This window comes from Aquila chrysaetos, chromosome 2, assembly GCF_900496995.4.
Source record: "Aquila chrysaetos chrysaetos chromosome 2, bAquChr1.4, whole genome shotgun sequence".
Lineage (NCBI taxonomy): Eukaryota > Metazoa > Chordata > Aves > Accipitriformes > Accipitridae > Aquila > Aquila chrysaetos.
Genome location: NC_044005.1, coordinates 70,058,386 through 70,083,972, shown reverse-complemented (window position 1 = coordinate 70,083,972; position 25,587 = coordinate 70,058,386). Strand labels below are relative to the sequence as shown.

Sequence of the window (25,587 nt, the reverse complement as noted above, 5' to 3'; positions counted from 1 at the left end):
ACAGGGCAAGCTTGTAGAATACAGCCTCTAGTCTACAACTGTCCAACCTTTTGTTAGATACATGAGGTTGCATAAGCATGAAACAAATAAAGCTATCCAATATTCTGCTCTGAAGCATTTAAAGTGAACTTGCTGTTTACTCAGCTTTTATCATAGCTAAATATTAACTGATCAGAATTTCTGACATTAAATGCTCTACAGAAAATGCATCAAATAACTGTCTCAGTCTATCTGATTTGCAACACAGACCTAAAAAAAAATTTAGAGGCACGGAAACAGAGGAAAGTATTTGTTCTTCAGCATAAAATTACTTCGAATACATAGGTACAACCAGGGTGGCACCTGCCACTGAATCAATTTCCTTTTTTCCATTAGATCAGAGATGGGTGAATGGAACAATAGTACCAAACTAGATCATATAGAACGATGTTATTTAAGACTTTGTTGTGTTTTATATATGTTTTAATGTTGCATTTTAATTACATTTTTTGCAGGCTCGCAGTTAATAACCTTTCTTATTAAAAGAAGGAACAATTATTGTCAGGCACAGGCAGAAAAACTGCATGTCAAAAACCTTAGATATACCTATTTTGAAGAGTCTGTTGACTCTTCTGCAAGACTAATTAAAGTAAAACTTGTTCTTACTTCATTAAGGTGTAACAAGTGCCACAATCCAGATAGCTGGTGAGAAGCAGCTGGTGTCAACTTCAGGGAAAAAGCTATAAGCTGAACTAGATCTGAACACATGCTTAGTTCTTGACTGCAGTTCTCCCTGTAGCAGGTAAAAGAAATACAACTTAAGCAATGCTTAAGGAAGGCACATGAAATAAATCATTTGGATAGTAAAAGAAATTGAGAATGGCAGGCAAAGCCACAATAATGAAGACTCCCTGAAACGTTAAAATGACAGCATTTTAAACACTGGAGAAGAACAAGCATTCAAATAATACTCAAAACACTTGCATCCTTCCAAGTTGGCAGAATCTAAATACAACAAAAGGGGGAAGAAATGGAATTTTCTGTAACATTAATCTACATCTTCTGCAAAACATACAAAACATTTGGAGAGAAACTGTCTTCCAGCTTTATAGTTCTTGTGAAAACCAGAACTTTGCTGAATTCAAGAATGAATCAGTGATTCTAGGAGTCTCACTGCACAAAAAATTACTTTCACTGAAATCCATAATGAAGAGCTCTCTTTTAAGGAATGGTAAACCAGTCAAAAAATAAATACAATTGGTCCCTTAAAACAACACTAACACTTCATAAATTAATAATGTTAATTTAAACTACGAGTAAATGTGTGTAGTTTACACAAAAGGAAGCATGCATGCTAGTGTACTTTCTCCATCACCAGGTCTAATTCAGTCTTTCTGCAGTAGCCCCCAGCAACATGGCAACATCTTCATGTTAATTGCTAATATGAAGGACTCTTCTATTTCATTAAAAGGCAAATACTATGTATTTCCAAAATGAAAATACTATGTGCCATTTACTATGTAAAAGGTTTTAGTTTTTCTCCACCTATAAACTATTCTACCATTAACAAAGAATTTCTGGAGTGTAATGTGTTTACTCCAAGGGGCTTGGACATCAGCATTCCTGTATTTGCATCAATAAAGTAAGTTAGAAAAGAAGAAAACTACTTCCTCAATATAGCACTAAACTACTCCTTTGCTGATACTTTTTATAGCTGCCCAAGTGCAATTCTGCATGCAGACAAGGAGTGCATATGCATTTATATACATAAATATTATGTAAGCATATGTGTGCACCACATAAACACACAGCTATATATATATAATATATGTACACACACAGAGATTTACATACAGATGTAAAGCACCAAAGTTACAACTTTTAGCTAGGGATTCTGAATCTCATGAAAGGAATACAGGATTTCTTTCTCCAACCTTCTTCTTACCTTCTTGGACAAGCCTTCGCCACATAATCTGCTGTCAGTTTGTATTGCCAGAGCATGCTTATGTATTCCATTGCAGGCCACAGCTGAACCCGACTGCAGAGCTGGTTTAACAAGGCAGGGTCTAACTGGGTGGAGATGGTATCTTCAGTAAACCTTTCTTCTGAATAACTATATGTAACTCCTTCTGCTCTCAGTTGTGAATGGACAGCTTTCAAAAAAATCTTTAGCTGACCTGTTTGACAGAGTGTTAGAGGCACATAAATGCATGTACTGTAATTCTTGCCAGTGAGCATTTGTATACAAAAAGAATGGAGGTGGCAGAAATCATCCTACTAGGCTCTTCAAAAGTGTTACCTACCCAGACTAACATCTTCTAAATGATTGGCTCTAATTATCAGGCCATCAGCTTGCAGCAAGGCTTTCTTCATCTTCCATCCAGTGGCAGCAATTTTCAGACAGCACATTTTTTCCTGCCATCTACTTTCTCCAAAGACCAATCTTAGCTCCAAGATGTTAAGTGGCTTGCTGAGAACTTTTAACTGAGAGAAACATTCCATGCCCAGTTTATCCTGGAAACATGAAAAGGACATTTGAACAAGTGGCAATTTGTTTCAATAGTGCTAACAAAACAACAAACAAGATCTATGACTGCAGTCAAAATGAAGATTTCCAATTCACATGCACACAACTGAAGTACAAGTATATATAAACCAACCTGCAACAACAACTTAACAATAATTCTTTTGTAGCCCTATTCAATACAGCAGGAAGACAGAAATTGAAGTATTTGGCCACAAGTCCTCCTTGTCAAGTCCCCCCCCCCCCCCGCATTCATGAAGAAACTACATAGATTATGCAGACAAACAATACTTCAACATGGCAGCTTACCTAAACTAAGGGCAATAAATACACAAAGTAATAAAAACGCCAGAAGCTAATGTCACTTAAAAGAAACTGCAGGTTACACCTGCAATTTAAACACATTTGGATGCCTAGAAAGATCTCCCAAAATTCTTAGTAAGCACTGAATGTTCTTCAGAGTCCCAAAGAGTAAGTACATGCATTTTTGAACAGCTGAGTATCTTTGAGAAATAAGGTCATAAAAACACAGGTCTAATTACTAATCACCAACTTGAGCAACCTACACGACTACTTGTGCCCTGCTTTTAAAAAGGGATTTATATTCTTTACAAAATTTTATTGTAAGTTTTTTTTGTATTGAATGACAACAATTCCTGAAATAACTTAAGAAAAAAATATCCCCAAACTGTCAAAGTTAAGAGGCCTTGCCTTGGTAAGTCATAAGGCAGCCCTATTCTATGCTGTATAAAAGGAAGTCCGTAGTCTATTCTATATACACACATGTACACTGAATAAGCAAGTGGCATACTGATATTCACAAGTCTCCAGAGCAGAGCAAAGAGTAATATTTTTATGCTTGGGCACCACTCTATATTAAATAACTGCTATCTATACAAAGCATAATTGATAGTAGAATGCTACCTGGATAACTGATATATTTCACAAAAAAGATGTACATTAACATAAGCTGAAATTGTCTTTTTAATCAATCTAACAAGTCCAAAATGAATGTATTTTTGCTGGCCTGGAAAGCAAGTGCTGTAGATCTTTATGATTATTTTAAAGCATATTTGGACATCGCTGGAAATACAAATCTTTGCAAATAGAGTACTGATACCTTAAAAGGAAGAGGTCTTCCTAGAGACTTCTGTAATATCTTCATACTGGCAGAAAAACCAGCAGGATTGGCCAAGCAGTTCTGAATCTGCTGTGAAACAGACTGAATTTCCTTGGAAACCCTTGTAGATTAAAAAAAAAAGAGGGGGGGTAAGAAAAAAGCCCACACAGTTAACTCAGAAGTTTGAGAAACAAGGCAAAAGTATGCATGAGAAAGGAAAGTCCCATCTCTTATCCTTCCACTAAAGGGTTAAAAATTTTAGATGATCATTTGGGCAAGCAGTAGCCCAATGCTAAGAAACCTGAATTTAAAAAATGAACAGCTATTTATACATTGTACTTGCATCACTAATGGAAAACAACTTGGACACTAATGGCAAACAATGCTAATTAGCTATAATAATAAAGAAAAGAGTAATTTATACAGCCATTTAACAGAAACACAAATCAAAGCCACTCACTTGTGCTGGTCTGATCCAATAAGCATCTGAGGAATTCTGTCAATTAGATGCTTCATAACCCAGTGCCAGTGCAGAGACAGAAGCGACAACCCTGGCGAATCCACTGTCAGAGTGTCAGAGACTGCCCAGAACCGGTCACGCCACAGCAAGCAGTATAAAATCTAACAATAAGCCAAAAAGATTACAGTTTTCCCACTGCTGCATGTTACAGAATACTTTGTACTTCAAGCAAGAGAAAAAGCAAAACCACCATCACTTGCACTAACTTCAGACTCACACAATGCTTTGTATTTATTGGTACACAACCAGTGCTCAACTACATGTTCTCTAAAAATACTGCACAGCTGTACTGGCAGGTGGAACTACACAAGTCAAAACCAAGCAATCCCTGCACCAAGTCTACAATGTAGTTGTCAGATCTCAGCAAAATGATCTTCATGGTCTGAAAAGCAAAAGGGAGAAGTCAACCACCTCTGTAACCTGCATGTCGGCTGTTCAGGTTCAGATATCTGTATCTGAGATAGATGTGGATAGTCCCTTTATCATCAGTGGAGAGAAAGAGGCACTTCTACAGCACAATTCATACCATCCTAAGCAGGCAGAGAAGGCTTGATGGTCAAGTTCAGCAATGGTATCTACATCCCAGGTGTGTACATTTAAGTAAGATAATTCCCACCCCAAGTACCAGCAGGCTGAAAACTGACATTCCACACAGAAGAAATGAGAAGACAGGGCACAAATACAGCCACTGAAACAAACATGATCATTTGCCTGGTCTCAAGCATATTCTGAACACCAACAGAAGCACTGCGGTTTATTTCATGGTCCCTGAAACTAAAAATAGTGTTCTGCACACAATCTCATTTCACTTGACTTCCATAAATATACTATGAAAAGTCTACTCACATCATGCATGTCATCATCACTTAAGGCCACCTGAGTAGACTTCACCCAGTGAAATGCAAACGCATCCCAAAGTTCAAAGAAAGCAGCAAGGTTGACCACGATTGCATGAGGAAGACAGTTGTAACTTCCTGGATCTGAGGTTTGGGGAACACAGAAAGAAAGGGAGAGACTGAATATTCCAGCCCCATCATATGACATGTAAGGGTCAATTTCTGATCACTAGACCCCCTCTATGGTTGGGGAAAAAAAACCTGAAAAGATCTAAGAATTGAAGTAATAAAAGTAGTCCTTCACTATTTGCACAATTTTTTATTACCTCTATGCACTTAATGTATTAAAAAAAAAAAAAAATCCATAATGAAGGAAGCATTGATCAATTGCTTCTATGCAACACACTAACTTCACCAAATTTTTCCCATTTGTTTTAGGAGTAAAACGTCCTATTTACATAAAACAATAGGAAAAGGATTAGAACAAAAGCATGTCTGAAGAACTTGGCTATTCTTACTAGCCAAAGACAAAACACTATTCCAATTTCTCTCTACCACCATCCTAAAGTTTAGATAATTAAGAGAGAAATGACATTCACTTATTACCTCGTAGAGGCTGGACATAAATGCCGTAGCATAAGGTATATCTAATTTAAGAATAAAGTGTTACATATCATATTAGTTCTCATCTGACTGCTTTATAGTGACACAATCTTTCTTCACACATGCAGGACACACCATGTTTAAAGTGCACATTTTGTAACAGTACAAATTAACCATATTTCAAATTGGCCATAGAACCAAAAGGAACAGCGAAAATCAACCCACCTTTGCGGAAATCTAGAGACATTCTTAAGACACTATTTCTTGGCTTCTTGCTGGTAATCAAATTCTTCTCAGTGTAGCTTCTTTTTTCTCGGTCAAGAAATAATACTGCCCTGAATTAAACACAAAGTTGTTAGAAATTCAGTACCATTTTAAAGCCTCTGCTTTATGAGAATGGTGAACTACAAAGTGACATTTGGTATTCACTGTATTATGAAACAAGAATCAAGTGCAGCATAACTAATTGCTTGAATATGGTTTCTGCAGAAGCAAGCTTCACAAAGAGCAGATTCCTGACTTCAGCAATCACCAGGAAGGCAAAAGTAGTGAGCTACTAAACAGATGCACCACCATCACCTGTATGATATGTGAGCAGCTGTTTCGTTATACTGTAACTGCAAAATCTGTGTACTTTTTTGCTCTTATTAGGAAAAGCAGTCCAAATCCAAAAGCAGGGCAACTATTTAAGTTTTACGTCAGAGATTTCACACTGCTGCTTCTGCCTCTTTTATGCTTTATTCTGCAGTTCTGGTTTGTCCTTGAAGTACCCCAGCCTATATAGAATGCTGGGAGCCCTGCTCCCTATATTAAATGATTGGTTTTAGTCTGCATCTACAGAAAACAGAAGCAAAGAATTTAAACACCTCTACGAAACCTCTGCCTGGTGTTTTAGACCACATCTATCAAAATCTAAGAACATACTTGCCAGACACCACAAGTGTTTATACAGCACTGATTACAGTCATTGGGCAGTCTTCACAAGTTTTTTTTTTGTAACCCACCGATTCGCTACAGACTTCAAAAGGATTAGAAGCTGATCTGTGTGTTCCATTTCTGTATCAAAGTTCATGGAATTTCTAATGATATCCAAAAACTGCATATTCCATCTTGGGTCCAGAGGCATCACATGTTCATCTGGGAAGGCAGACAAGACAGGACAGGACAGCAGTGGAAACATTATTCAGTTAAAGACTCTCCTCAATCTCCCTGCCTATGCAAGAACATTAGGGAAAGAAAGAAGGAAGCCTAAGAGGAAGGCAGAGTCTTAAGCTCCCTCACTCCAGATACCCAAACAGAAAAGCATTAAGTTGACTGCAGGGTCTGTAAAACAGAACAGTGAAAATAAATTAACCAGTGGTCAGAATACCCAAAAAGACAGCCTGGAAACTCAAGTCCAACTCAGGCAAGATACCTAGGATCATCCATAAAGGGTCCCGTGTCACTGTATGTAGCTTCCACGCACATAACAAGCTTGGAAAGGAAACCAGAGGCCTGTGCTCCCTGTAAAACTCCGAGGGAAAATTATAGGCCTCAACATAGGTTTCAGATAGGCCAACACAATCAATGCCGGGAACAAACAGGATGCCTGAACTATCCAGTCAGAAAGGCAGTTGATATATGCATCACTCTTAAGAACATCGCTTAACTCTGAGCTGTGGGAATACACTTGGGTCACAGATACACAGTCAGGATTCATAGTCATGGCACTCATATCTAATTTGCATAGGATTAATGCATTTAATTGCCATATTTGCAGTTCTGGATAGCAAGAATGGCTTTGTTGTTATTTCTTTTGCAACAAAAGAAATGTATAATTAGAATTTAGCCTTTGTTTTGTTACACACATTTCCTAAGAAGGGTTGCAGTGTGTTCAGAGAACAAATACAGGAAGCACCAATGTCTTACATCAATTTTTTTCAGAAGTACCTGTCATAGTCGGCTGTAGCAACTTGATCATGTTACTGACTCCAGATGAGAGGGGACTGGCATAGAAACTACCAAGGGCTACAGCACCTGCTTCCAGCTGAATCCGCACTGGATCTGTAGGTGAAGGGCAGGGAACATAGGTGTAAAAGACAGAGCATTTAGTACAAATCAATAAAAGTAACTTCAACTGAGCCAGCACAAGCAGCCTGAATCTCATCTGTGCATGCACTCTGGACACGCTGGTTGCTCTTATTTTGTATTAGCTCCAAGAGGTCTAATAAGCAGTCAGAATATCACGGAGAAAGAGATAAATCCAGTAAAGAGTTCTAGTTAAACTGGTGATAGTTCATGTATGTTACTAAAAATATGGTTTGTGAAAATCCATGAGTTTATATCTTCAAATCTTCCTCTCAGTATATTTATTTTTTACTTTTTTCCCCAATTAAAAAAAAAAAAAAAAATCACATAAGAGCATAACTGTCATTAAAGTAACTTTCTAGATATCTTCTAGTTTATAGGCACACCTGCCTGGAAAAACAGCAAGATCAAGGGGGAGCAATCCCATTCATGTAGGGACAATACAGTCTGAGATTTCACACCATACAAGGAAGCTAAGTGTGTGAATTACTTGAACTAAAGCCTGTCTAAATTCTCCACAAGTTTAATGCGATTAATGTAATTAAGCAATGAATGCCTCATCTCAGCTGCTATCCTGAATGTTCAGGCAACATAGCTTCAGGAAAACTCAGTTCTGCAGTTTCCTGGAATTCTAACCATTTGTATTTTAACACCAAATAACCAGAAGGCATTTTACTGCTTTTACTATTGCTATCAGAAAAATAGTGAAGAGAAAGGCATATTTGCTTAGATAAACCAAGAGGTATCCAAAAATAACTGTAATTCAGAAGCAGTAAAAGTTACATGCATGCTTGAATAAACAAAGGCAATGTTTAGCCCAAAGTCTCCTGTTGTCCCTAATATGCTCAACCTGTTTCCATCTCTCCCTGAAGCCTCAATGCCCTTGATTCAGTGTGGGTAGTTGAGAAGTTTCATATCAGATCATCTGAATGGTCTGGATGTTTTCACAGAAGACTTACGATTTGTGAAAATATAATGAATCAGCCCTTAGGCAAAAGAGAAAGTAAAATAATTACATACCAAGCACCTGTGGCAGATTTTTGGCAAAGGAGTTAAGCCATTTAACTCTCAATGTCCAATCTTGATTGGTTGCCTTTTCTATGAACAATTTCACTGAAGCCTGGAGAACTTCCATTTTATCCATCCAGTCTGCATCTATCTCAACAGCACTGAATTTGAGACTCTCGGAATTAGTGGACTGCATAATTTTTTGAAGATCTTGCAGAGTCAGTGGTAGTGTCCTGAAACACAAAGAAGCGAAGTCCTGGAATCAAGGTCTTGAACTGCCACTTCCAGGAAAGAACATATTTTACAAGTCAAGCAACTCAGCATGCAACCATCTTCAGGCAAGAAGGTAGCAATGCAATAATCTCTCTTCTTTTCTTTATTTAGCTTTAAAGCCAGTTTCCAACTTCAAATCAGTTCGGCATGTCTACTATTAGGAACTCACTATTACCAAAAATTCATGCAGTGCCAGAAGTAACTAGGCACAGTATTTCACTGAGAAATTATAATTGATTTGTGCACCAGAATGATATGTGAAGGTAAGTTAAAAAGACAATGACAGGAGAAGTGTCGTTGATGAAAAAAAAACCAAACACCACGTTGCTAAGGCTTTACAATTTCAACATTATATCTTAGTACTAACTTCTACAGCTTGTTCTTTCACTGGTAGCAAACCACAGTACCTGTCCATAGTAGGTCACTAAGCAAAGCAGGCAGGAAGGAAGATTTTGCACCAGTATTGTGAAAATAACAGTTATATTGCACAAGAAATCATTTAAAGAGTTCTTGCATACGGCCCCTGCACATGAGACTTCTTTCAGACAGCTCTGTCTGAAGGAGGAAATTTGTTTTTTCACCTGAAGCTACTGGACCTAAAATAACTGATGAATAATTGGTATACATGAAAGCAGGAAGTACAGAGGATCATTAGTATATTTAAAGCTAGTTAAATGCTCATTTTTTTTAAAGCTCAGAAGGAAACTGAAAAGATTTTGGGGGCTCTTATTACCTTGTAAACCCAGTGTTTGCATTCACATCGTCTGCTAAATGCCTACTCCTAACTCAACTCAAAATGGGTCAAATGTACTTACTGAAGATTGAATAGAGTCAAGTATTTTGGACTGAAGAATAAACCAGGAAATAATTAAACTTTTATTTGTAGTGGTTGCACGGAAAGGTAACAGGAGCCTCAGTTACAGAGTGTGACGACCATAGTCTCTACCCACACAATTTGTTCAAGACAAAGTTTTGCAGGGAACAATGACGTGCCACCAGTAGTTCACACATATCTTGTTTCTTACTAATTTGACAAAAAAAAATGTTTCTTGCCTACCTGCAGTTTTTAAGGTTTAGTCTATTCAGACAATACGTTAGGACCTGTGCATCACTCTGGACTGTCGAAAGAAGTGAGTCTTCAGCTGCAAACAGACCTGTAGGTAGAGAGTCCGGCCACAATCCGATGGCTAACAAGGAGTCACCCCACGTTTCTTGGGAAGCCAGAGATGAAGCATGCTTCGTAACCAGTTCTAACACAAGCTACAACAACCAACCAAAAACCAGTTTACAATCATATTGAAACATGTATTCAAGTACAATAGCTCAGAGAACTCTAATCACATGTATTTATTATGAAATCATTATAAACCAAAATTTTCTACAAACACTATATAACCTACATGATAAAGGTACCAAACCATTCCAACCATAAGTGAAATAACATACTGTACAGTTTAAAATAGGACGTGCCTATTGCTATCTCCAGATGACAGTGTGCAGAGTGTTTCAGGCTATAGATTCATCAGTATTAAAATCCTAAAGTCTCAGCTGAAGCTGTTTAAAAACAAGTAAGCCTCATGAGTCCAACTGGGATACTCTCTGGCTCCCTTATGCTGCAAATGAGTGAGCCACTATCTACAAAATGTCCGACAAACCGTATTTATCCCTGGAGAATATCTCAATAAGCACATCCCAGATTGACAGTCTTTATGCGACTCTCATTCATCTGACCTCTGTCTCCAGTAGCATGCCACCAGGCTGAGAAAATGTGTCATGAAAGGACAGGTGACAGCTGAAATTCACCATTCAATACCAAAAACCCCAATTTCTAGACCTTCAACCTATCTGTTAGAGTAAGTTACATGCAGAACTGAACTGCTTACACTGGAGCCAAAAAAAGGCTCAGAATCTAAAAGATACAGAAAATGTCCCAATGCTACTTAAACCCTCTTCTTCATCACCTGACAGATGCCTGAAAGGACCTTTAAAATTGTTCGGTTCATCTCTCCAAGAGCACCATCTTCAACAACCCCTTGCTCAGGCACTTAGGAAACAGAGGATCTCAAACACTAGCCTCATGAAATGATATTTTTCACGTATCTAGATGATGTAAGAAAAGCTTTCAAATACAGGACTTTTACCTTCTGGTTTATTTGCAGTTGTTGTGAGCGGCCATAAACTTCCCAACAGGCTCTGTAAAAAGACTTTCCTAATCCAAGGCCTCTTTGTATCTGCTGCACAATTAACACAGCAGCCTGAAGCAAAGGTGACAAAGATGACACAGAACCTGAAAGATACACAGCATTTAGGGTGATATGAATGTTTAGTAATTGTCAGCCCTTTAACCCTCTGAGGACAAACACCACTTTAGACCCTGAGGAAGATGCAAAACAAATGTATCCTACTGGGTCCTGAAAACTGAATGGGTTCTTCCCAAGGTTAATAAGAAAATCTGACAAGACTGTAAATAACAGGTGACCAGCTCAAAATAAGACATCATGCAGCTGAGATGAATGAAACCCAGTGTCATCTTGTTCCAAAGAACAACTTCAATAGGCCTTGTACAAACCCTCTATTTCGCTGATTTTCTCTTAGAATATATTGCCTTTCCTATAGCAACAGACAACTGACACTTGTCAGTGTCCACTGTCCCCTTACAAAGCACTCCAGTTACCATCTTTTTAATGACTTGGGCCTACTTCCTGAGAAAGCGAAAAACAACCCAAACCAACCTGATTATACTTTTATGCCTTTACTTACATCAGGACACAACACAATAAAATAACCAAGCTTTATGTAATGAGCCCAAGCTCATTACTGAACAGACTTTTTTTACCTGCTATTGCTGTCTTGGTTTCTGAATGCACAGCCATAAGTGCATCACAGATGCTATCTCCCACTAAACCCAAACCATGCAGGAGTAACTTCAAATCCAGATCATCCAATACATTTCCATCATTCTCCCCGGGAATGTAAATTTCAATCCCACGATTCCGCATGGCTCTGGATATTTCCCCGTGAACAGGATCCATGGAAAGGAAAAGCCTGTTGGATGTTACAATAGAATAGTTCAGATGGAAGGGACCTGCAACAACCATCTAGTCCAACTGCCTTACGTTCTTAAGATGCAACTTAGGGCTTTAAACTATCACTCCAGAACCACCAAATCTGCTGTTCCATTAAGTAAATTTATCTTCATAAAAATGGGGATGCTTATGTCTAGAAAGGCAGAGACATCTACTGAATTTAAATAAGAAATCTGTAGGAATAATTATACTTTGAAATTAGCCACAGATACATTGCATGATTTTTAACTCAGTTATATTCGAGCTATGTCTGTTTTATCATTTGCCTACTTACAAAAAAGTTAAACTACGCCTCTGAGCTATAAAGACGACTTTTAAAAGTCTTAGCAACAGCTTCAGATAAATCTGTGCTATTTAAAAACCAAAGTATCCAACACTCAAGTAGTTAATACTATCAGCAGACATCTCTTAAAAGCAAGGAGAAAAAAAACCTGAGATACAATGCAGTGAAAACAGGTTTCTGAAAAGTCAAAGATCTTGTTTCCAATTCAGAGGAACCAAAGCACACCAGTCCCAATATTCTTTTCATGAATTTATAAGAAGTAGGAATTATACAGAATACTCTCTGTGTTCTCCTTCCATCTGCCCCAGTGACTACTTCAGGTCTGAGAGAATATGGACTGTCTGTTTGGTTTTGTTTTGTGGGTTTGGGGATTTTCTTTTGGGGGGGTGGGGGGGTGGAGGGGGGAAGTTGTGGGTTTTTTTGCTTTTTTAAGTTCTGTCACTGCAGGAAACTCAAAATTATGGATAGGACGGAAAAAGCTGGGAAGAAAATTATTATGTCCATATACCAGTTTTCATTACCAACATATCTGAATACTTCACCATCTTCAACACACATATTCACAACTCCATTACAGTGAGACAGGGAAGTACTGAAATTCCAAATTAGAAATGAATAATCAAGGCAGAGGTATACTGCTATGAATTTTCCAAGGTAATAGTCTGTGCTGCAACAGGGATATAAAGCCAAGCCTCTTAAGCTCTATCATATGCTCATCACAGTGCAGTTTTCTTCCTTGCCAGACAGAGAGCATCTCTACAGTACATGGCAAACTGAACAGCATTCAAAATACCAAAAGACTGGCTCACTGCTGACATTTTTTTCTAAACCTGCTATTTGGTAGGAGAAAAAAAAAAAAAGGCAAAAAAAAGCAGAAACACAAAGCACCTGAAGTTTGGATGAGGAGCTATTGTAGGAATTGTGCCATCTATCACACCTCTCTCACTCATGGTAAGAACACCTCCTGGTTCAAGTAAAGCATTCAAGCGGTCCAGCACAGAAGGGCTATATTAAAAAGAAATGTATATGGTTATAAAAAGGTAGCAATTTGATCCCTTTCTGATCTGAAATCAAAATGGTACCAGTCTTAAGCAAAAAGCTAAACAGCTAATTAATTATAAGGTAACAGGAAAACTATCAACTGCTAAGCTGTCTAAGAAGGAAGACACTCTTCCAGAAAATGTAAGTTCCTGCTCCCATGTATTATCATCATGCAAAATGTTCAGTTGTGAACCATACAGTAAGAGGCAAAGCCAATTAGGGAGGTCAAGGGATTTACTCAGTGAAACAAGGCCACTAAAATCTCTTACTTGCAGAAGTTAACATTGTCCATCAACAGCCAGTCTCCAGATTGCAGGGCCTGAACCAACATCCCATCCACCCACTCAAAAGTGCCATGGCTGTTACGGTCAGCTGTCTGGGCCTGCTGCAGCTTGAAACGCCGGAACTCTTCTACCAAGTGAGCAAACTCTGAAAGGAAGTATTATCTTACATCAAGACTTACATGACATTCTTACATTACAGCTACATTAAGGTAGCTTCCTGTTCCATGGAAGAAAAATAGTAGTTATTTTGTTAATAAACATACATGCTTCCTACTTTTTAGGGGAACATAACAGCAGAGGCTCTAATCTTCAAGTAGCCTCCCATGGTCAAAATCCATGAGGACAGAGGGGGTTTGCAAGCACAGAGAAATATAACCTAGACTGACACTTTTCTCCCTAAACAGACACTTTTCTCCATCTCTTCTCCCCCACAAGAGGAAGTCTGATGGATATTAATGCCATATTTTAGGCAATTAATTAAAAAAAAAAAAAAAAAAGAAAGAAAAAACCCCATACGTTATTCTGCTGACATTTGTAAAGCTCAGGTGATCAATGCTTCAGAGAACAAATGCTAGAATAAAATATCCGAATTGCCTTTCTTAGGAATACAAGGTAAGAGCTGTATTACATCCTATGTTGAGTAGTTCAGTTCAGAAGAATTTCAGTGTGGACTACTGATCGCTATCAGGTGTAACCACACAAAAAATAAACCTGAAGAACCGTCACCAACGTAACCTTTTCAGAAGCTAGGCTGTAGTATAAGTATGAAGTAGTATGAAGCAACACAGAAAAACCTACAAAAACCCCCCAAGTTTTCTCAAGCGTTCACTGTGGTTTTATGTATTTCTCTTATTTTCTTCAGAGGAACATATAGTCTTACTTCAAATCGCTCACCATACATACCTGCCTTTGAATACGAATTTATTTTGTTGTTTAGTCGCTGGGTAAGTACAAGTATTCCCTCCAGTTTGCTCACTAATTCAGCTGTAACACTTCTACTTCCTTCACCCAGAGATTTGGGTTTGTAATTCAGGATGAAACTGCTCCAAGCACGCAGCACGACTTCAGCATCATCTGCACAAATTTCTGTCAGAAGAAGACTGTCCCTCACTAGTGTGCTCACAGCATTCTCCACTTTTTCCAACAGGCATTGCCATGGCCTATTGATATCAACCTGCAAACATGCCATTATGGAGTTAGTTCATCCAGAAGATTACGGTGCCTAAGGCTCCATTTGGTGCTTAAACACTAAGATCACAGCAGACTGACCACTGTTAGGTAGGACGGAGAAATATTGCCATATTACCAAAACAGTATTTACCTGTTCAAATCCACCCAGGAGTTCAGTTGTATCCATTGCACTGTTCATTGCCATGATTTTCAGTCGATGGCCAGTGAGATGGGCCAGCAGCTCAACAAGACTGGTTTTGCCAACAGCTGCTGGGCCCACCAGGATGACCATCCAGCTCATGTGCACGCATTTCATTATGGACTCGAGAGACTGCAGTGAATGATGCAGAAGTGAGAGATTTCTGCCAGGACGAGGAATATAGTTGCCACGAGAAAGAACGGAATAACCAATCTGGAAGGCATGAGACATGCATGGGTGAGTACTCAAAGAGGCAAATGAGAGCTCAGTTGTGCAAGTCACTTCCTTCTCTCCCCACTCACAAAACCTCTTGTCAACAGCTTACCTGAACATTATATGGAGTGATGTGAAACTCTCTGGTTCCTGTATACACATCAGCCTCCTGGCCAAAAATGTCTCTAAATATAGATATAACCTAAAACAATTGAAAGAGCAAAAAAAGAGACTTATCGGTCTTAAGTTATCCATTGTTCTAAAAATTTACTTCTAAAGTAGCCTTCCCTCTCAGCTCCACAGCAGTGTGATAGTAACTAACACAGTTTAATCACAAGTGTCATTTCATTCAAAGTGCAGCAAGCAATTAAAGTGAGTGTGAGCTGCCCATAGCAATCCCTTTCATTAACTGTGCTTTCCTGTGACTTGAAATACTGTAAGTAATGTTTCTCTTTAACAAAATACTGCAAAAGAACTCACTCCATAAATAACCTCTTTGATAACACTCAAAAATATACTACTACTACAGGAAGGGGAAAATAAACCCAGGAGAAAAATATCCAGTCACGTACAGTCAGTAACTTCAGTCTTACGATCTGATTAACTTTTAGTTTAATACCATTTAAATGATGTGAAATTAAACAAAAGCAAAAGATTTCTAGGCAAAAGAGGGATAAGTAGGTGGCAAAGGTGGAATAACAACTGCAGTGAGTGTGTTTTATTAGAGGAACCTTAAGCAGTGAGTTTAACAGAATGAGGGGAGCAATTTGACAGGCAGATGAAAGAAATGACAGATAAATAAAAGTCAATAAAAGCAATCCAAGCCAGAACAATTTAAAAATGCTGGCAGAGAAGGGCAGAATTACAGGACATTATTTTTACTTACTGTACTGACATAAATGCTTTTAAACCATAACTTTAAGAATCTCTCCATATCTCAGTGCCATTTCTCTTCTCTGCTCCCTATCTTCTCTTTCCTCACAAATATGCATGCAACCCACAAAACTTTTATGAGAACGTTATTATTTAATACAGAATCACACAATAATATGTCATGTTTTGCTCTAAGTCCTTTGTTATTCTACTTGCCTTCATTTACACCAGCTTTCTGCTTTTATACTAGTAGGTAATTAAATTGATATTTTAAATGACAAGGGGAGCAGGTACACATGTTAAACCTCAGAAGCCCAAACCAACATATTTTTCTTTTTTAAGAGGTAATGCCTATGAATGAATTGCAAGGTATCTTCAAATTTACACCTGGATTTCTAGAAATACTTCCTGACAATCTGAAGAGCAAGGAAGGAGAACACATGGCTCACCTTTTCTTTGTCTTCCCTGGTTCTCATTCTTTCTCCGTATACCAAAAATACATGCTGGCCTGGATCATAACATCCTGGTGACTGGTCAACAAGCATAAGCTGGCACCAGCGGAAAAGATCACGTAAGTTGAACTCCCAGGGTCCTCCTTTCTGTCCCCACTTTTTTTCAGCCATTATTTCTTTGTCAATCTGGAAAAAGTAGCAATTAAAAAAAAAAAAAAAAATAAAATCTTTTATTTCACTCATGTGCTGGTCTTCAAATATTAATTCAACTGAACTTCTGCCTTTGGCACTGCTTACAAGACAGAGGACAATAGAAAGAGCAAGTTGTATTCATTTTTCTGAAGATATCAGGAACTAAAGCTTGATTTTAGTTTGTCTCTCCTCTACTAATTCTCTAACATCCAGCTCAATTTTCTTTTTTACTCTTCACTCTATACACAAGTATTCAGTAAGATGCTGCCACAAAACATTTTATGTAACGCCACAGAACCCTACTTTCTCTTAATATTACTACACTTTTTTGTTTCATGACATGAACACAATTTCAGAAGCATGATCATAAATAAAATTCTTACTGTGAATTTTATATCCTGCACTTTGCACAAAATGGCAGCATCTAAGCCACAAAATAGCTATTAAGTTGATGCCTTGCAATTAACGCTTGTTGAAAAGGTTTTATATTAGCAAAATTTTAGATCTGAGCATCTCTGAATCCTTCGCCATAGACAAATCCTATCAGGAAAGACTTTCCTTTTATTGGTCTCTCAGTGTTCCAGAAGAATGCCACATATCCTTACAAGCTTCTGCTTCTGTAAAGGTCAGATGCTGCTTTCACTAACAACATCCCATAATAAAGAGCAGATTAAAAATTCAGACCAGAAACAGAAATAGAAACATTTCAGTTCTTGTTAAGATATAGCTCATTTTGTTTGAGCTTCAAGAATAATCCATATGTGTAGAAACCCATTATTTTCTCAACTCACTTCACCAAGCTATCAAACCATAATTGTTTCTACCTTTTGTAGAACAAAGCCTTTTACATATATATATATATATATATATAAAAAAAAATCTTCTGTGAAAAATAATGTCTCTTCAGTTATCAACCAAGTATCTGATTGTAGTGGTACAAGAATTCAGGTGAGTTTTAGTGGTGTTCTTCACTTTCTTCTGCGTAGACTTCTATTCCTATTTTTTACCCACGCACTTCTCTATGAAAATGCTTGGAAATATAACATTAGACTTAATTTTTTAAATCTTACTGCATTCTGCCTACTTCTACACAAAAGAAATTAAAATATATACTTACCTTGTTATTGAAAGCAACCATTTTAGCAATAATACTTTTATCAATAGCAGGAAACAGCGTATTCCCAATAAACTCCATATCTTCTGCTGACAGTGGATCAACATACACCTGTAGAATCAAGAGCATGCCAAGTGTTGTCATAGGCAGAACATTACAAGACAGGATCATGACATAGTTTAAACCAAACAAATAAGCTTGCCTGTGTAAATCTATTAAGAAAGGACTTGGGCAGACCCTTTCTTCCACCTCCTTGTCTGTACGGATTCTGGCATCCAAAAATCTTAGTCATCTTGTGCTGTACATGAAAATTCATTCCCAATTCTGGAACATAAATCTCTGCTCTGTGGTCAAAGCATGCGTTTAGCCCCTCTAATACAGACTGAGAAGCCAGATTCAACTGAGGAGAGAAATAAGGATACAATATTAATGCTCCACAAAACACTTCTGCATAATCTCTAGTTTAACAGCCTGGGATACACAGAAGGTAAATTCAATTTCTTTGCTGTTCTAGCACTGCCATATGTTATTACCTTTAGCTACACTGTTATTACGTTGGAGCAACTAACTAACTAACACTTTTCCTTATGTGCACTTGCTATTTGTACTGTGTTTTCACCATGATAACAAAACAGTTCTCCATTGTAAAATCTGCATGTTCAAGATGTTTCTTGTGAACTTACCTTCATACATTTGTGACATTCAGAGGGCTTTGTCTGCTTGTTTTTTAAAGGCAGGCAGTCTGGGTTATTTAAATATAATGGTTGTTTAAAGTGATATTCTTCACAATAGGGAAAAAAAAAAAAGGTATACAGCTACAGAATTTAAGGCCTCAAGTTGTGGCAAGGGAGATTCAGGTTAGATATTAGGAAAAAATTCTTTACTGAGAGGGTTGTCAGACATTGGAACAGGCTGCCCAGGGAAGTGGTGGAGTCACCATCCCTGGAGGTATTCAAAAAGCGAGTAGACGGGGTACTCCAGAACATGGTTTAGTGGGCATGGATGATTGGACTCAATGATCTTGAAGGTCTTTTCCAACCTAAATGATTCAATGATTCTAAGATTTTTCACTCTGCAATAATTAGAATGCACGTTGCCAAGAAGTGAGCTCTGTGCATGCATATGCTTGAAAGCACTTGCTACGTGATACATGAACAAACCTGTGGTCGCAGGATAGCTTACACTGGCAAAATGGAACTCTTCATCTCAATTACATCAGTACCCAACACAGTGTATTAGTTGCAGCAAAACACCTTCTATTTCAGTGAAATTATATCCATGTAAGAGCATACCAAAACTTCCATTGACACTCTTCCCAAAAACTTTCAAAAGTAAATCAAAGCTATCCTTGGATTTCTGGAGTAATTTAGGCTGGGATTCAATCCATGTTCTCTTGTCTAAAAGAGGGCTAGTCAAAGCCAGTCTTTTACACTCCCTCTGCAGAGGGCCAATGGGCAGAGGGACTTAGTAGAGGAATATTAATTTTCTTTTACACGGAATGATCACCTTCAATGTGGCACTAGATGCACATAACTAAAAGTAAGCAAAATTTAGTTCAGTCATCAACTCTTGAAGATATTTATCCTACATGCCAAATCATCACCTTTGCTTTTCCAGAACATTCTATTTTATTTGTGCTCCAAACTTGAATTTACCTCATCTAATACAATCCAGTGTCCAGCCTTTAATGCTGCTAGTAGTGGTCCATCACGCCAGGCAAATTCTCCTCCCTTCCCACCTTCAACAGGCAAGTCTGTCCCAAACAAGTCTGTCACATCCTTTGGGAGTAGAGAATGGGGGATTGGGGAGGGCAGAAATTACAAAACTTCACAAAAGTTCATAAAAAGCCTTTGTTAACTGTACTTCACATTTTCTCCCTCCCCTTTTAATACCTACATTTTAGCTCTATTTAAAAAAATTTCAGTAATTGCAAGGTGCTGAAAGCTTTTCCGTGATAGGATTCCAGTGACCCGCTACTATATTTAACAACAAAAAATTAAATTGGAACAGAAAAGCTAAAAAGCCTTAAAGCTGTTTTCAAGTAACTTTGCAGAAAAACACAGTAGACAAAGATACGCATGTCTTCACCTGAAAAGAACAGAAAAATCTGGGAACTGGTATTTGCTCACAGAAGCTCACTGCTTTTTCTGTTTCCCCCTTCCCATTTAGTTTTATCTTGAGACCAAGAAGGAAAAGCTGACTTTCAGACTCAGTGCCAAAGTTAAAAAGAACTATGCTTTTTAAGTTAAACAAAGCATCCCCCCTGCCATAAACACTAAGTTACAAAGATAATATTTTACTCTACCGTTTGCTCAGACAGGTTGATTCGAACAAGACAGTTTCCCGAGGCTTTTGCCAGGGCAGCAACTAGACTGGTCTTGCCCACTCCTGGTGACCCCTCCAACAAAATAGGTTTGTTAAGCTGTAGGGCTCTTAATAGTCTTTGTGCATTCACTGCTGTAGTCCCAGCATTTAGAGCATAATCTGTAATGCTGTTCCTCTGGAGAACAGGGCCTAAAACAAAGGAAAGGTAAACCAGAAAACAATTAAACCAGAATGTTTGGTTATGCTGGAGCTGCTGACAGTGTGCTTCTGAATGAGCTCATTCTGTCTGTTAATTGCTGATCTCATTACAGCAAGTAATGGAGATCAAGCTTGTATCCCATTCTCAGAGATCCAGCACGTATACTTTCTGTTTGACCCACAGCTGTGTATCAGCCCATCTCCGCATATTTATGTTGAATTTTGCAAAAAGCATATGAATATACGATGTATTTTGCCATGAAACTTCCGACACTTCCCCATTCATTACCCAAACTAGAGATCTATTACTGAAAAATCATAAATCCGTCCTTGTGCGTCAGACATGTGGATCTAAAACTCAAAAGCAGCTTTTGAAAATTTGGCACTGAAGGACACAATTCAGTCATGTTATAGAACAACGTATTAATCTGTTCCATACACTCACTGCCAGTTCTGTGAAGGAAGAGTGCCTTAATTAAAGTGCTCTGCTAGGCACATATTTTCTTTACTGTTGTTATGACATACAGCGAGGAAAGAGTACAGAGCTTGTCTGCCAAATTCCAGCCAGTATAGCTCACTGGGACATCACCCCCCAAATTCTGTAATACAGCATTGCTCAGGTATACAAGATATTTATCACCAATTTACCTTACGTATCTTGATACCCATTTAGTATGAAAGAGATCCTTCCTTTTTTGATCTAATTGGCAGAGGGAAAAAAGCATTACCTTGTACAATTGCATGACTAACACAATCCATGAATATCAAAATGTTCCAAGATGAATGATTAATATGGCATTAGGAACACACAGTTCCATGTATTAAAAACTAACCAGCTGAACTAGAAAGCTCATAGTCATCACTTTTTAGTCCCATCACTGTATTTTAAAGGGTAGAAAGCAGTATTTTGATAGTTCCATTTGCATTAATTTGTCACATGAGGAATTGAAATGCAGGGACTAAATTTTGCAAAAACTGCAATGACTCTTTTGAGAGGCTACAGAAAGGCAGGGCATTAGTCTACATTCTGTGTAGCACTGTACCCAGGACTCCCGATTCCCATGCCTTACAAAACAGCCAGGATGAGCTGTAACTTCAGTTAGTGGAAGTTAGCAGACATTCTGACCACGCAAAGTGACAGAAAATTACAACTCAAAATTAAAGAAGCTTTGTTACACCAAAAAACCCTACTAAAATTGGGCCATTAACCAGTAATTTTAAAAAGCTATCAAAGAAAGCAATTAACAGATGTGTCTTCTTAATAAATGTGATCGAGTTGCAATCAACACACTTGGAGGCAGAAAAGGCATTTTTCTAAGGCTGGAGAACAAACTATAAATTGTTCTGTAATGGTTCAGGTATCCTACTTAGATTTAGCGAATAACAGAACTATTGGGAATAAAAACCACAGAATAAATGTCCACCCACTCCCACAAAATCTCTTGCCTCTTGGAATAAAAAAGGGGTGGATTCCCATAAAGTTGTCCATCCACACAAACTCTTTCTCCTTTGTTCTGTCATAAATCTTTAGTTCATTCTTCTGATAATCAGTCAGCTCAAGGAATTGACTCATTTTCTCACATAAGAATGTCAGGCATTTTTCACGAGCTAATAAAGCCATATCAGCTGAGCAGGATGTTGTACCTGTAATTAGAAAAGTTAAGCGTGCTTCACAAACATAACTAGGCACGTTCATCTTATGACTAAGAAACTCAATTCCTTCACAGATGCCATTTTTGTGTAGTATTCTGTTTCAGGCTTATATTTCATATTAGTGCTTTTGCTTGCCAGTGCTTCCAGTACTATTTACCACGGACAAACTGTTCTGTGAGCAACAGAATTAAGTACACCTTATTTCCCAAACCCTTTCTTCTACCATCACCATCATCCTGACCCCTTGCCATAGTCCGCCCAGGCCTTCCTTCCCTGCATTTCTTGTGGCTTCTCACTTTTTCCCCACTCCCACATCTCCTATTTATCAGCTGGGCCAGTGGCCAAACATGCAAAGATGCATTCTGAGCTATGCACATGACACAGGCTAGCACACACAGGTGCTGATGTGGGGTAGGAGTGAGGGAATAGTATGTGGTCATGTAATTAAGTACCATAACAGCTCAGAAGACACAAATAAAAAACACAGGCTTTCTTAATTTGTGTGCTAGCCTTTGTAATATTACTATTACTACCTCTAATTTACTTAAGCTTGCTGTATTATTCAAACTCTTGCTACTGAAACTCAAAAAAGGCATATGAAGTATGGGATATTGTTAAAGTGAAAACTTCTCCTAGAAGAGCTCCATGCTGCGGCAAAGTATGGTGTTTGCATTCTACTCAAAAACATTAATACAAATATATACCTTCATATTTCACTAGTTCTACCGAAATGACCACTGAAGACTTACCTGATCCTATTCCATCAATGTATACCAAACACGCAGCATGGATAAAAGACATCATTGGAGAAATGTAAAGAAGGCTATATTCTTTGGCAGAATTCGACTCTTCATCCTCTACCATGACATTCATAAAATTAACCCATGACAAGACATCTCGCACACTGAGAATGCACTGGCGACCAAACTCTTGATTAGTCAGCCATTCAACAAAGTCCATCATGAGCTCTGCTATGTCAGCCCCTGAAAAGAGAGTAAAAAAAAAAAAATAAAAAAAACCCCAACAATGGAGTTATCAAATAATATTATTGGTCACATCTACTACATTGTTGTATAAAAAGTACCACTAAAGTAGGTACAGCTGTAACGCATGAGCAACGTGGATGGGTACTCTATATCCTAACAGGGAGAATAACTGAAGAGTAAGTAAGTCTGTGCCTGTGCTGTCATTACAGGCCCTTTTATATTCAAGTAACAAGACAGAATCACGTGATTAATACTAACAATGAAGCTGCTGGCAGAAAATGAAGTGCCAGTTCCTTCAACACCTTACATTAAAACTAAGATTGGGCACTGAAGGGCTGGGGATATTTCAACTACCTGGATGGTGAAGTAAATACAGCCTTGAACTTACTTCTGGCTAGCCATATAACATACACAATGAGGGAAGAACAAAGTCCAAAATATTTCATAACTGTCCTCAGAGAGAGATGTACTTACAAGAAAGAGGGACACAGTGATGTAAATTCTGCGGAAAGTTTAGCAGTCTCCAAACTAATTTTTTTCTTAACAACGTTTGACTACCAACACACAGAGAAATACCCACCTTGATGGTTTATTCCACCCAGAGACAATCCTGGATGAAGATTGTGTTTTACAATCTGTATCAAATCATCACGGCCATTGCTTTGTGGACACCATATTTCTGTAAATCTGTTGCGCAATGCAGGAGAAAGCTGCAAACGAGCAGAATGACATAGCAATTCAAGTTACATTACATCACATTACTTAAGGTTGCAGATAACCGATAGCCTCGTAGCCACAGTACTTGCAAAGAATAAATAAAGTGACCAAGCTAGACCTTTCCTTCTAATTTTGACAGGGCCACTTTGTAACAGAATCTTCGAGAGAATGTGGATTTTAACATTTCTAGTAGTGGCATCAATGCAGGAAATGGCTGACAAAGAAAGTTCAAAAGAATATGGGAAGAAACCGAGCTGGTTTGCAAGCACCAAAGCTCCATTTTACTCTAGGACATCACGTATCAAACAATGGCTATTTAATCTCCCTTTGCTTATAGAAGCAAACTACCACACAGAAATTTGCCTTCATTTACAACTCGTTTCTGTAATTCCTCTATTCCTCTGCCTGAATTAGTCAAGCAAAAATCATTAGCACAAATGCAATGCAGAAATAAATCCCCTTTAAATACATGGCTTTACAATGACTTGTTGTGTACTGTAGAAACCACCTTAAATGGAGTACCCACCCTCTTCTGGGTAAAAGAGCTTATAGTTTTTTTTCAGTGTTAGCTCTCAACACTGCTTAAAAGTTTTGTTTGTCTTTTTTTTTAACCTGTCTTAAGTTACTTAAAGCCAGAAATCAGAAACAGATTTTTTTCATTTAATGAGAAAGGTCTTTTGGGATGTGATGTTCATATTCACTGAGAATGACAAGATGACTTTGAACTGTCACTTTCTGAACACTATTAGGGAGAATAATCTATTATGCAACTTCACACTACTCCAGACTCGTGTTAGCGCTGGATTTACTTGGTTCATGAGACACACTTCCTGTACTCGAAGTATTCTACATATCAAGCCTACCTAGAGTATTTTGAGGCCTGAAGTTTTCTTTGACATTCTGCAAGTATTGACTTATATTGTCAAAATGACAGCACAAAGAAGTGATGGAAAACAGATAGACCCTAAACCTCCTTTAGAGTAATGAAGCAGATCCCTACTAGGAAGCACTGGATGCCACAACTGGCACGATGCATTTTTGCATTGCACCTCCAATCATTGAGCAAGTCAATATGACCAGAAGATGCATGCTGTCCTTCCAGTTGCTTTGACATTTACCTCTTTTTTCCCAAAGTCACCTCCTGGGTTCATGGTTGCAAGGATACGAAATTTCTTTCCTGCAACTAATAGTTCTACCTCGTTCTCCTCATCATCTTGACCACCTTTTTCAGCAAGTACCAATGTCTTTTCAGCTTCAAGAACGCTAGAGAGAAGGTTATAAAAATTGTTTATTTTAAATTTAGTTTCACACTTCAAAAGGTCACTTAAAAATGAAAATCACATAAATTGGCCTCATTAAACTTTCATTGCCCTAGAATTCATAATAAAGATTTTAAATCTATTCATTCTCCCCAGTTGAGAACATTTCTGATTTTGTTCAGCAGGAACCTCCTCCCAACCTTGTTCATAAGGTTCAGTTCAAATGATCTGTCAAAAACCTTACCTAATAAAGTATCTCACAGCTCTCTTTAAAAAAGCAATGGCAAAATCTATATTCATAGGAGCTATATGAAGAAATCTGCACAATGAACCAGTCTTCACGCTGACAGACTATACATCTGAGAAGCTTTCTACTATGTTTTTGCGGTTTTGGGGGATTTTGTTTGTTTTATGAGCTGTACTTCACTGTACACTAAAAAGTTTGAGCTGTTACCTGTTTAGAAAGACACTGCTCAGTATCACTATCAAAACAAAGAGGTTAACTGAACTTTATGAAAGAATGATAGCTGCAATAATACAATGAAAAAAATACCCAGCTTGTAACAGAGAGGGTTTGGATATGGTAGAAAAAATAGCTGCTAATCATCTCAG

At 38.0% G+C, this 25,587-nt stretch overlaps 1 protein-coding gene across 1 annotated transcript in view; it reads right to left on the bottom strand.

Moving 5' to 3' along the window:
• MDN1 (midasin AAA ATPase 1) overlaps nucleotides 1-25,587 on the bottom strand; it is a 102,824-nt gene that overhangs the window by 39,984 nt on the left and 37,253 nt on the right. Inside the window, exons 32-58 of the mRNA XM_030029692.2 lie at nucleotides 24,835-24,979; nucleotides 23,580-23,709; nucleotides 22,763-22,996; nucleotides 21,807-22,004; nucleotides 20,143-20,351; nucleotides 19,493-19,615; nucleotides 18,040-18,237; nucleotides 17,841-17,948; nucleotides 16,529-16,717; nucleotides 15,319-15,408; nucleotides 14,946-15,206; nucleotides 14,528-14,798; nucleotides 13,610-13,769; nucleotides 13,188-13,304; nucleotides 11,767-11,975; nucleotides 11,072-11,217; nucleotides 9,988-10,190; nucleotides 8,670-8,890; nucleotides 7,512-7,625; nucleotides 6,587-6,719; nucleotides 5,808-5,917; nucleotides 4,990-5,123; nucleotides 4,084-4,244; nucleotides 3,624-3,744; nucleotides 2,283-2,493; nucleotides 1,925-2,156; nucleotides 646-772 (exon numbers count right to left, since the gene is read on the bottom strand). Of these exons, the coding sequence (XP_029885552.1) occupies nucleotides 646-772; nucleotides 1,925-2,156; nucleotides 2,283-2,493; nucleotides 3,624-3,744; nucleotides 4,084-4,244; nucleotides 4,990-5,123; nucleotides 5,808-5,917; nucleotides 6,587-6,719; nucleotides 7,512-7,625; nucleotides 8,670-8,890; nucleotides 9,988-10,190; nucleotides 11,072-11,217; nucleotides 11,767-11,975; nucleotides 13,188-13,304; nucleotides 13,610-13,769; nucleotides 14,528-14,798; nucleotides 14,946-15,206; nucleotides 15,319-15,408; nucleotides 16,529-16,717; nucleotides 17,841-17,948; nucleotides 18,040-18,237; nucleotides 19,493-19,615; nucleotides 20,143-20,351; nucleotides 21,807-22,004; nucleotides 22,763-22,996; nucleotides 23,580-23,709; nucleotides 24,835-24,979 (4,555 nt within the window). The remainder of the gene's footprint in view (nucleotides 1-645; nucleotides 773-1,924; nucleotides 2,157-2,282; nucleotides 2,494-3,623; nucleotides 3,745-4,083; nucleotides 4,245-4,989; nucleotides 5,124-5,807; nucleotides 5,918-6,586; nucleotides 6,720-7,511; nucleotides 7,626-8,669; nucleotides 8,891-9,987; nucleotides 10,191-11,071; nucleotides 11,218-11,766; nucleotides 11,976-13,187; nucleotides 13,305-13,609; nucleotides 13,770-14,527; nucleotides 14,799-14,945; nucleotides 15,207-15,318; nucleotides 15,409-16,528; nucleotides 16,718-17,840; nucleotides 17,949-18,039; nucleotides 18,238-19,492; nucleotides 19,616-20,142; nucleotides 20,352-21,806; nucleotides 22,005-22,762; nucleotides 22,997-23,579; nucleotides 23,710-24,834; nucleotides 24,980-25,587) is intronic.